This window comes from Drosophila obscura, unplaced genomic scaffold, assembly GCF_018151105.1.
Source record: "Drosophila obscura isolate BZ-5 IFL unplaced genomic scaffold, ASM1815110v1 contig_31, whole genome shotgun sequence".
Lineage (NCBI taxonomy): Eukaryota > Metazoa > Arthropoda > Insecta > Diptera > Drosophilidae > Drosophila > Drosophila obscura.
In genome coordinates this window covers 1486323-1498765 of record NW_024542819.1, presented here as the reverse complement: position 1 = coordinate 1498765, position 12443 = coordinate 1486323, and the positions used below count along the sequence as shown (strand labels likewise).

General features: G+C 36.2%; 1 protein-coding gene across 3 annotated transcripts in view; it reads right to left on the bottom strand.

The window, feature by feature from the left end:
- The window catches only part of LOC111078311, a 45933-nt gene that overhangs the window by 28250 nt on the left and 5240 nt on the right, over positions 1 to 12443 (bottom strand). For all 3 annotated transcript variants that reach the window (XM_041594684.1, XM_022372923.2, XM_022372924.2), the window contains exons 6-9: positions 5443 to 5661; positions 5265 to 5382; positions 4324 to 5211; positions 4127 to 4264 (exon numbers count right to left, since the gene is read on the bottom strand). In XM_041594684.1, the coding sequence (XP_041450618.1) occupies positions 4127 to 4264; positions 4324 to 5211; positions 5265 to 5382; positions 5443 to 5661 (1363 nt within the window). The remainder of the gene's footprint in view (positions 1 to 4126; positions 4265 to 4323; positions 5212 to 5264; positions 5383 to 5442; positions 5662 to 12443) is intronic.

Sequence of the window (12443 nt, the reverse complement as noted above, 5' to 3'; positions counted from 1 at the left end):
TTGTCATGATATTTTAGGTGGAATTTTAAGCCAAGAATACTTAGATCAGCTTAGTTCAACTTTTATTGATGAAGCGCCATGCATTGGCAATGTAAAAAACTGGTATCGCGAATTCAATCGTGGACGTCCTTCGTTGCAGGACGAATTTCGCGAACGTAGTTACAAATGAATTTTTGTGCCACAAAATATCGATGCTGTGCGCGAAATGATTCATCAAGATCGTCTTGTCACATACTGTGAACAAAGCAAACGAAAAAGGGTTGTACATTTGGTGCCTGATCGCGATCCCAATTCCCAATTGGCAGTTGGGCCCGCAACCTTCCAAAGGGTAGTTTATTTTTTTTCATTTTTTAGGTTTGGTTAACGAATTTTAGCTCCAAAGTCTCTCCATAGATTTTAATGAGCGATACCTTAAACGACGCCAAATTAATGCACCTATACACAAAAAAATAGAAGACACAGGATATAATTTTTTTTCGACTTTTCCTGAGTTTTTAAAGTCAAAATTTCGTAAAAAATACCGCACAAAAATCATCATTTTTGCATTTCAATGCTTTATATTTCCCAGACGGTAAGCTGAAATCACAAAGTGTTTGGGCTTAACTTCTAGCTGTTTTAATTATCTTTTCAAAATAGAAAAGTTCTTAACAACCAGACGTAAGATACTAGAGTTATGTGAAAAAAACAAGCGCTACCTCTGAAAAAAGCTTTAAAAAAAATACCAGTTTTCAAAAATTCTTTAATAAAAAATTCTGCCATAGAAAAAACAAAAAAATCATCTAAGCCCCAAATCTTTAAGAAAAAGTTAGTTTTGTTCCTTGAGGAAAAATCGTGTCGAGTAGTGTAATTGAAGATTTGTTGCCGGTGATAAAACCTTTCTATCAAGTAACATTAGAAATTTCTTCGGAGAAAAATGTCACTCTTTCGAAAGTCATTATTCTCAGCAATTTATTGATTTTAAAAATGGAAAAAAATTGGTGAAAATTGTTCTAATGAACCGGTTTTGTTGGTTGTTGAGGAGCTACAAGGTGAAATGGCTTTTCGATCAAAGCTTAACTTGGAGGCAGCAATTGAATCTTTTAAGGCTAAAGTCATTGAAAATAGTTTTGATTTTCCAACGGAAACTGGAAAACCTAATAGCAACGTAGTGGAGGAGGAAACTGGGAATAATGACTTGTGGGAGGAGTACGATAATTTATTTAAAGTCATCGAAACCATGCAACGACATGTCAGCTGCGATTAAATAGGTGGATAGATATCTGTCAGAGGAATGCCTAAATAGGACTGATGATCCTTTGATCTGTGGAAGTCAAGAAGAGCTTGAGCTCTAAGCTTGTTTTATCCATGAATAATGATCTCTACATGCCGTATAGAAATATATTCTTCTTTTGTATTATTTTTTCGTCTTATTTTTTACTAAATATTCCTACCGTATTGAAATACATGAATAAACTCTTTTTTTTCATTTTCTTAATCAAATATTCTTACATAAAGTATTGTTATCCGATATTCTTTAATATTTGGGTGAGGGGTTTTGCTACACATACTTATTCATACATATGTACATCTATATGTATGTATTTCGAATGTACCACAAAAATAAACTGGGAAAAATTAACAAATGTTTGAAAAAAAAGCATTGAACTGAGTGAACAACTGAACAAAGTGAGTGAGTTGTTCACTCACTTAAAAGTGAGCAACTGAACTTGTTCCCTAAAGTGAACACTCTTTACCCAACTCTGATCAAGAATATATACATATTAGGGCGGCGCTTATTTTCGAAATTTCTGAATTTCAAAGGTCTCAGGGTCTTTAAATGTTCCTTTTGTTATGAAACAATAAAATAAAAAGTTTAAGCCCGATTGGAATACGTTTAGAGGTGCAGACTTGAGGTCAAAGTTCAAAAAATACGATATTTTGACAATGTTTGTATGGAAGCTATACCTTATATCGCTCTGATCGGACTGATTTTTTTTATATGATTTAAAATATGAGAATATAACTCTTCTCCAACAATTTCAACTCAATTGGTTAATATTTAATTTTTTTAATTATTTAATTTTTTCTTCCGCTGGGTCAATATTTTTTAAAAAGCGTTACAAACATGTGATACTAAAAATCCTTTTTTTAAGTATATGACCATGAAATAATAAACTTAGTATATACTTTCGTTTTAAAATGATTTAGCAACAAAAAGAAATACAAATTAAAGGAATAGGATAACATTTGCCAAAACCACCGGCTAGAGAAGTCACAAATGCATGAAATATCCGGGAGCGGCTGTTTTTTGTCGCTAGGTGTACAAATTTCGTGCTTTAACTATTTTTTGTGGGCTTAAATATTAACCAATTGAGATTGGAGAAGAGTTATATTCTCATATTTAAAATCATATAAAAAAATCAGTCCGATCAGAGCGATATAAGGTATAGCTTCCATACAAACATTGTCAAAATATCGTATTTTTTTTAACTTTGACCTCAAGTCTGCACCTCTAAACGTATTCCAATCGGGCTTAAACTTTTTATTTTATTGTTTCATAACAAAAGGAACATTTTAAGACCCTGAGACCTTTGAAATTCAGAAATTTCGAAAATAAGCGCTGCCCTAATACATATATACATTATGGGGCCGGAAAAGTTTCCTTCTCTGCGTTGCACACATCCACTTTTACCACAAATCGAATATACCCCTTAACTCTTTTTTGAGTACGGGTATAAAAACGAAGAAAAATTCATCCCGGACATTCTTTTAGAAATTACTGCAACAATAACGAGAAGGAACGTGTGCGTCGCTTCTGGGGAAGCGACTCTACTTATACTCAGTCAGAATATACATTTTTGACCTTTAATTTTTTTAAATTCTAGAATTAAAAAAAAATTTTGCATTTTACATTTTTTTGCTACATCTGTCATCTACATCTACAATGAATATTCTACATCTCCTCCGCTAGAGGGCGCTCGCGTATATAACGAGGCAGAGTGTGCGACCGAGAAAGTGAATGAGTAGCGGTTCTTTTGTTGAAGGAGGCGGGGGAAGCAACTTAAAGTCAATTTCTTCATTCTGGCTATAATTATGATCCGATCTGATTAAGATTCGGCATTCTGGTAGATATGGTCATTCTCTACGATACTGTTTTAAGTTTTATCGATTTTCGTCCTTTTGTGGGGGCGGGCGAAATTTTGAAATACACCTGTAGCAGTGTGATATCACATGAGTCTGGAAACCCAATTTGGTTGCCCTAGCTCTTATAGTCTCTGAGATCTAGGCGCTCAACAAGACGGACAGACAGGCAGACAGGCGGACAGACAGACATGGGTATATCGACTCGGCTATTGATGCTGATCAAGAATATATATACTTTATGGGGTCGCAAACGTTTCCTTCTCTGCGTTACACACATCCACTTTTACCACAAATACAATATACCCCTTAACTCTTTTTGAGTATGGGTATAAATAGAGTGCATAACGACATTGTGTAAAGATTGCATGTCATGTTGAATATTTTAAACTGCAAGTTATACATCAACCCCCGCAAATTTGGTGAATATGCCTCGAAGCTTTTTACTTTGGGCACATGATCAAATTTTAATTTAACATCCGACTGTACCAATTGGAAAGATGTTAGAGATGTTAAAGATGTTAAAGATGCAAAACAAGGATTAAAAGAAATACGGTAGATAGTATACGTATGAATGTCTGCATCTTTTCAACATGCTGCCATTTATTTCCTCCTTACGACATGCGAAATCCAAAAGGAATTAGCAGAATTCTTTAGAAATGTTAAGTTTATAAGATATTCCTTCAAATCGGCATCCTTCAAATTCAATTTATACACGTATGTACATTCGGCTCTGCTGTCAGTGCTTACTAGCTTTAAATACAAGATTTTATTTTTCACACCCAAGTGTTCCGCACCTGTTTTCCTATTTCAGTTATGTGGATCAGGCCCAACAATCTTTCGAGAATATATGTATTATTGGCTTTTTGGATAAATATTGCAGAATAAATCGTTCTAGAAGCTTTTTGATATGGTGACGGAAGACGGAAGGTAGATGAACCGACAGAAATGTTGATACTTTTTCATAAATATTTCATGGAGTCCAATAAAATAACACAAGTCTTACCATTGATTAAATCAGGCAAATGAGACTGCCGCATTTCCACTTCTATTTTATTTTTTAATATTGGAGTTTGCTGGAATGCTGCTGATGACGAAAAAAAACTGATTGTATCATCGAAAATGTTTAGCTTGGAAACCTCATCTGAAATAAATATTAAATCATTATAAATTATACTTTTATATTTTGTTATATTTTCATACCGGACAATTGGTTCCCGTTATCTGGTGGATGCAATGGACTTTGTGGTAAATGAAGCCCATTATTAATATTGTTGCTAACAGCTGAGCATAAATTTTCGTTTACTACAGTTTTAAATTCTGATCCTGTTTTACCGTCGACATTCATAGACTTCTTATTTTTATTGATGCTTTCTACATTCTTTATATTCTCTTGGTATGTTTCAGAACTAGAAATATTGCACTCGCTCTCCTGATAATCAACAGGTGAACTCTTTTCACTCACGCTGCTTTCTGAGACATGCCCTTCACTATTTTCGCTACAAGAACTCGGCGACCTTTGAACGCTAGAACCCGATCTATTTTGTTGTGAAATGGTATCAAAACTTTCAATTTTTTTCAGTTTAAAAGAATTATCCTTGTCTTTTACGCACTCGGCCTCGTTTTTTGTTTGTGAAATTTTAACATTTTGTTTATTTTGATTTTGTTCATTAGAAATAGGCTCATGGTAAGACTCTTTGTCTTTATTTCTATCTGTTCTTGATAGATTGGATGAGATGTTTGAATTTGTTTTCGTTGAAATAATTTTATCCGCAATTGTCGATGTAAGTGTTTCAATATCTCTTGCATCTGGAATAAAGTTTTCCTTGTTTGATGTATTCGAAGTTGAGCTTACACTATTTTTATTTTTTGATTTGACTTTTTCGTGTCGGATTTTTTCATTTCGAAACTTGTCTTTTTTATTTTTTCCATTAGTGTTGTTTGTGCTTGAAGTAGACTCTTTTCCATTAATAGGCGAGACGGATAAACTAGGCCAAGCTTCTTTTTGCTGAACATTTACTGAACTAGAAGCAATACTTGCAGCCGACACAGATGACGAAGGTGTGGCTGAAGACGCCGTCGTAATCGAAGCTAATTATGAATACATGTATATTAACAGTCAATATTTTTTTTTATATAATTACCATTTGTCTTTGGAGTTCCATTACAGTTTACAGATCCTGGTGAATTCTGTCCAAAAGATGCAGTAAGAGCATCATGTAAGCGTTTTTCGTACTCTTGGTGCTTTCCCTGATGCATTTGCTTAAAAAAAAACGTATAATGTTCATAGATATTTCAAAATTCTAAATAAGTATATCAAACCTCTTTTGTAAAACTGGCTTCGGGATCTCCCAGTTCGTGCAAGTACATGCAATCACCTTTGGGACATTGTTGGTTTTTCATGAAATGGCTACAGTACTTTGTTGTCCCCAAGCTGGTTTTAATGAGGCGACCATCTATCATAATGTTATTAACACTTTGTATAGCCCGAAGTGCATCTGCATTGTGAACGTAGGTAACATAGGCAGATGCTGATGGACCCTTAAAGTCAAAAAAATATTTAAAATCAACAAGTAGAATTGATTTAGCCGAATATTAACCATTATATATAAGGAAAAAGTGCAAGCAAAAATGCTAAGGCAACACAAGAACCAATGAACCAGGCGGTAGTCATACTCAACAAGGCTTCAGTTCAGTCACCAATATTATACGGAAACAGCTGTGAAGAACGTTGCCTCGGAGATCGAAGCACCCGACGACGAGCTGAACTCGACGTGAATGAGTCTTTGAGGCGTTTTGTCGTGAATGCATCACTGACGACGCTGACGCCGATACTAAATTGGTGGAGACAGAATCTATGGATGTCCCTGAGATTTCTGCAGATCAATCTCCACCATTGTAAGGCAGCATGCGCTGCCCTACTGCTCCACCTATCCAAGGGTGGAGCCGATATCGTCCTCATTCAGGAGCCCTAGATCCTCGGAAACATGGTCTGAGGACTCAAGATTATAAGCTATACGCTTCTTCCTGAAAAACGAGAGTTGTGGCTATTTTTGCTACCAAATTTCAGCGACGAAGATCACAAAGCGGTGATAAAAATATAGATTTGAAAAATCAATTATTTCATATCATATAAGAAAACGAGAGCGAACGTTGTGAGTCGCTGCTGTGGCCGTGGCTCTTTATACCCGTAATCAGTGGAAATTGAAAATATTTTATCGGTTTACATTCGTTTGCTTCATCTGTCATCTACATCTTTCTTCTTGCACCTCCGCCAAAGGACGCACACTGTACTAGGGAAAGTTTGTCAGAGAGAATGAATAGCGCTGCAGGGGGTAGCTTAGCCACTACAAATTTATTTCTTTATCCGATCTGATCCAGATTCGGCAGTCTGGTATATATGGTCATTCTCTACGATACTGCGTTTTTCGTTTTCTTCTATCTTAAGCCACAGATTTTGGACCTTTGCGGTGGCGGGGCGAACTTTAAAAAATACAGTCATAGCAGAATGATAAAACATAAGTCTGGAAACAAAATTTGGTTGCTCTAGCTCTTATAGTCTCTGAGAACTAGGCGCTCATCAAGACGGACAGACAGACATGGCTATATCGATTCGCCTATTGATGCTGATCAAGAATATACATCCGTGGTCATATAAATAGCACACAAAAATATTCAATTTATGGAATGCTATTTTTAATTTAAAAAAAAATTGTTTAAAATAAAAAATTTGGCCATTCATAGCTTAACTTATTAACTAATTAATTCATAAAGAAAAATTTTAAAAATTTTTGTAAAAAAAAGAGATACAAATTAAACGAGAAGGAACGTGTGAGTCGTTTCTGGGGACACGACTCTACTTATACCCGTACTCAGTCAGTATATACATACACTTTTGAGCTTATGATTTTTTAGAATTTTCGAAAAAAAAAAAAAATTTTACATTTTACATTTTTTTGCTACATATGCTATCTACATCTACATATAAAATGTCTATTATACATCTAACATGTAGATTGTACATGTTCCATTCATATTCTACATCTCCTCCGCTAGGGGTTGCTCGCGCACTGAACGCGGCAGAGTGTGCGAGCGAGAAGGAAAATGAGTTGTGTTGTCTCGGCGGGAGGGGGAGGGGAAGCAACTGAAAATTAATTTCTTCATTCTGGCTATAATTATGATCCGATCTGATTCAGATTCGGCAGTCTGGTAGATATGGTCATTCTCTACGATACTGCGTTTTTAGTTTTATCGTTTCTTTAAAATTGTGCCTGCCACAGATTTTCGTCCTTTGTGGGGGCGGAAGGAGGCGGGGCGAAATTTTGAAATACACTTGTAGCAGTGTGATATCACATGAGTCTGGAAATCAAATTTGGTTGCCCTAGCTCTTATAGTCTCTGAGATCTAGGCGCTCAACAAGACGGACAGACAGACAGACAGACAGACAGACAGACAGACAGACGGACAGACGGACAGACAGACATGGCTATATCGACTCGGCTATTGATGCTGATCAAGAATATATATACTTTATGGGGTCGGAAACGTTTCCTTCTCTGCGTTACACACATCCACTTTTACCACAAATACAATATACCCCTTAACTCTTTTTGAGTACGGGTATAAAAATAGCGAAATATGGGCGGTCAAAGAAATAGCACAATTTCAAAATGTTGCCAATAATTCATAGAAAATAAGCTCAAAAGCTATAATTGTTTGAAAAATTTAATTTTTAGTTGAATATCCACGATTTTCAATAACGGCGTTACATTTCCGGCACATACTTTCCACAAGATTTTGACATCTCTCCTTCGGAATGGAGTTCCAAGCTTCTCTGACACCTGTCCAGAAATTGTCAAGATTGTCAAATTTTTTCTGGATATCATGACCTTAACTTAATTCCATAGATTTTCTATTGGATTTAGGTCAGGGCTTTGAGCCGGCCACTCCAGAACTTCGACGGATTCGTCCTTCAACCACTTTTTAACGCCAGATGTGGGCTTTGGGTCGTTATCGTGTTGAAATATCCGTTTCACAGGAATATTCTGAAATGTTCCATTTGATTTTTGAGAATATCCGCAGACATGAAACGATCAAGCAAAATTAACCCCAGCACATAATGCATCCGCCACCGTGCTTCACGGTCTTCATTGTGTACCTGGGGTTAAGGGCTTGGCCTTCTGGACGACGAACAAATGTTTTGCCATCGAGTCCTACTTTATTTATCTTAGTTTCATCGCTCCATAGCACATTTTTCCAATAATTCATACTCTTATCTCGGAGGGTCCGTGCGAAACTCAATCTTTGTTTGATGTTTCGTTTTGAAAGGAGTGGCTTCTTCCTGCTGATACGTCCAAAGAGCGAAGCTTCGTTCAGTCTTCTAGCCACTAGTCTCCTTGACACATCCATACCACATTCATCATTATTTCCTTCAAAGTCTTTCGGGAGGATTTAAAAGGATCCGCTTTGCTCTTCCGCACTATGAGCCTATCCGTCATAGAATCCGTTTTTCTTGGCTTTTTCTAACGATTTTTTTTTATCATTCAAATAAGTTGGGCCTTACTTCAGTAATTAAAGTCCGTTGTACACCATCTTCCTGGAGCATTTCATTATTTCGGCTATTTCAGACGTTCAGACACTTAGTGTGAATATAATCTTCCTTTTTTCAATTGAGCAATGACTTCCAAGACCCATTTTAGAACGTTTTCGATAAATAATATCAATTCGTTACCGAAATATTGAAAGTCAAACAAAGAAATCTGCGAAAACAACTTTTTACTCGAAATTAGCTGCCGCTTCATCAAAATGTGCTATTTTTGTGACCATGCAAAAAGGGTGCACGCGAAGGAAAATTAAGCATAAAGAAAAAGCGAAAAATTATAACGATACATTTTTTGCCTGTATACCATGTGAAAGAGTGCACTAATCGATTGTGGCTGTCCTTGGGATCGTTGTCCTTCTGGGACGATCAAATCCACAGATATTCTTTTAATTTTTCAATACTAATTTCAAAATACAATTTTTTTAGGACTCCAAAAGTATCCAAGTATTTTAGAACCTCGCCTGTCGTAATAGTTGATGTACTGATATTTCGCCTAATAGCTTCGTTAATAGCTGGTTTTGCCTTACGGTTCTTATTTAATATAAATGTTGATCACAATGGCTAAACAACCAATAATATTTTGGCACCTCGACTTTCCTTGTGAAACGAGGCACTTCTATTATTTTGACTGTAATGAAATGGTGATGTTTAGCGAAAAAGTCGAAATATATCGGAAAGAAAAAGGACACGCTACTATAACTTTATAATAAACCACAGAAATGCTGGATGGTTGCTCGTGTAATGAAACAAATTTGATTGTGGAAAGAATAGCTGAAAACAGGGCAATATGTAAATCCAATAGTAGCACTTTTATTATTATGACCGCGAATAAACTGTACACTACTGGTCAAAATATTAAGTACAGGGGCATCGTGCTGATATATTATGAAATATCTCGAATGTTTTTGAATGTATGACTTCCAATTGTTTATATTTTAAAAGATTAAAGTATGGCCAAACATTTTAATCAAAAACGAGAAAGAACGTGTGAGTCGCTTTTATGAACGCGACTCTACTTTTATACCCGTACTCAGTCAGTACATAAATTTGTGAGCTTATATTTATGTAGAATTTAAAAATATTTTACATTTTTGCTACATCTGTAATAGTCTTTTTACGCCGGGCCGCATCATTGGATTTTTCCGTTAAATGGAACATGCGACAATGATGCCCATAAGGACCCTTGGATAGAAGACGACAATGATGCGGCCGCATCATTGGCAGGTGTTGCCGTATTCTGTCTAGTATTTTTACGACAGCAAAAAACTGTCAAAAAGTAAATTCAATTTAATGTTTAAATATGAGCAACACGGACTCCTCCTTAACAAGCTCCATAAACAATTGGGTGCTTGTAGTGAAACTCCCAAATACACCGTTTTCCATACTTAAAAATAAATCGCTCATTATTTTGATAATTTCTTTGAATTTCAATCTGATTCAGATTCGGCAATCTGGTAGATTTGGTCATTCTCTACGTATCGTATCTTTGAAAATGTGCCTGCAACAGATTTTCGTCCTTTGTGGTGGCGGAAGGGGGCGGGGCGAAATTTTGAAATACACTTGTAGCAGTGGGATATCACATGAGTCTGGAAACCAAATTTGGTTGCCCTAGGTCTTATAGTCTCTGAGATCTAGGCGCTCATCGAGACGGACGGACGGACAGACGGACAGTCGGACAGACGGACAGACAGACGGACAGGCAGACATGGCTAAATCAAATCGGCTATTGATGCTGATCAAGAATATATATACTTTATGGGGTCGGAATCATTTTCTTCTCTGCGTTACTCGCATCCACTTTTACCACAAATCTAATATACTCCTTAACTCTTTTTGAGTACGGGTATAAAAATTAAAGTTGGGAGCACCCTTAATTCCATTCTTAGTTTAAATTTGTTCTGGACGAGCGTTTTTGGTGGGGTCAAAATAATAAGTACACTGGAGGTATTAATAAATTTGTAAGGATTTTATCAGGATTTGGTCAAATGATTGATTGTTTTTATTGACTCATGGCATATTAAAATACATGGGATAAAAAAAATTGCTAAAAATGCATTGTTCTGCTGAAGAAATGAAGATTGTCTTTAATCTTAAAATATTAGAGAAAAGTCTGCGGACAATTGCGAATAGTTCTGGAAGCTTGGTATATTTGGATAAGAATGCCTTAAATTTCAGATTTCTTACTGAAAATCGAATACGGAAGAAGAAATCTTCATGCGGATACCCGCATCGTCAGTCTTGCAAAAAATGATGCGTTCATGTCTTATATAGACATTTCGGCTCAAATTGGCAATAAAATATCATCTCAGACCGTTCCGCGAAGACGTCAATATTCAGACTTATCAGGACGTATAGCACGAAAAGTTCCAGTACTCCGAGAAAAATTTTTAAAAGGAGCCAACAATTTGGCGAAAAAAATGGTCAATGCTCAAGGCTAGATGGGTCTAAAAAGTAGAATAATATATTATGGAGCGACAAAACAAAACCAAATATGTTTGGTAATGACATATTGACACCTCAAGGCTGAAGACTCAAGACTCCGAAGAATTGTGTCCCAAATTGTCCCAAAAACTTGGTATGAAATTCCATTAGAGACTTGGCGAAAACTTATTGCTGGTATGCCAAAAACAATCGCCAGTCATGGAAAATAAGGGTGGCTATACCAGATACTTGTGTAGAATTACTAATAATAAGAAAAAAGTGAAAAAATTTTGATTTGCTTTTAGTTTTTGGCTGTGTAGAATTGCTGCACTTATTATTTTGACCACCCCTTATTTATGTTTTTTAGATATAATCAATCACAAACTTTATATTTAAAGCGAAAAATTATAAGATAAAATATGTTTATAATCTACTTTAGGTTAGCAAACCAAAAACTAATTTTATTTTTTCTTTATGTTTGTTAAAAAAGTTTTAATAGACGTGAAAGAAATCTCATAAGCGTATACTTATTTTTTTGAGCAGTAGTGTATATACATATAGTAGGAAATATTAGCAAAGTGGCATTTGCTAATTTTGAGAGGGAGAGAATTACGTGTGCACCAACGAACAGCTGCATCCAGGTCTCGGTGAAGGCGGATACTGTCGCCTAAGTTTTGATAGGACGGAAGATTTTCAGATCATCAGCATAAAGCAAATGCTCAGAAGCTTGAATGCTGAGATATATGTCATTGATTAAAATAGCAAACAGCAACGGCCCTGTGGAAGGCCGGAAGTAGCCAAATATGGGTCCGACTGCTTTCCTTTTACCAAAACAACATACTCTCGCTGCTCAAGATATGGCATGAACCAACTAAGCAGGCTCGAATGAATCCCCAACCGATGCATCTTGGCTACTAAGGCAAAGTGGGAGACTTTGTCAAAAGCCTTAGCAAAGTCAGTGTACACCATATCGACCTGAGAGTGCCCTTCAAAGGCATGTGTGCAAAAATTACTGAAGGCAACCAAATTAGTGGTCGTTGATCTACCCGGCATAAAACCATGCTGATTTGGAATGATGTACGACTTCATGAGGAAAGAGATCTTTTTGGTATAGCAATGTTTGTCTTTCCATCCGTCCGTCCGTACGTCTGTCCGTCCTTCTTGTTTTTCGTCTAGTTCTCAGATACTGTAAGAGCTAGAGCAACCAAATTTTGTTTTCAGACTCATGTGGTATCACACTGAGTCAAGTTTGTTTCAAAATTTTGCCTTGCCCCTTTTCGTTTCCACAAAGGACGATATC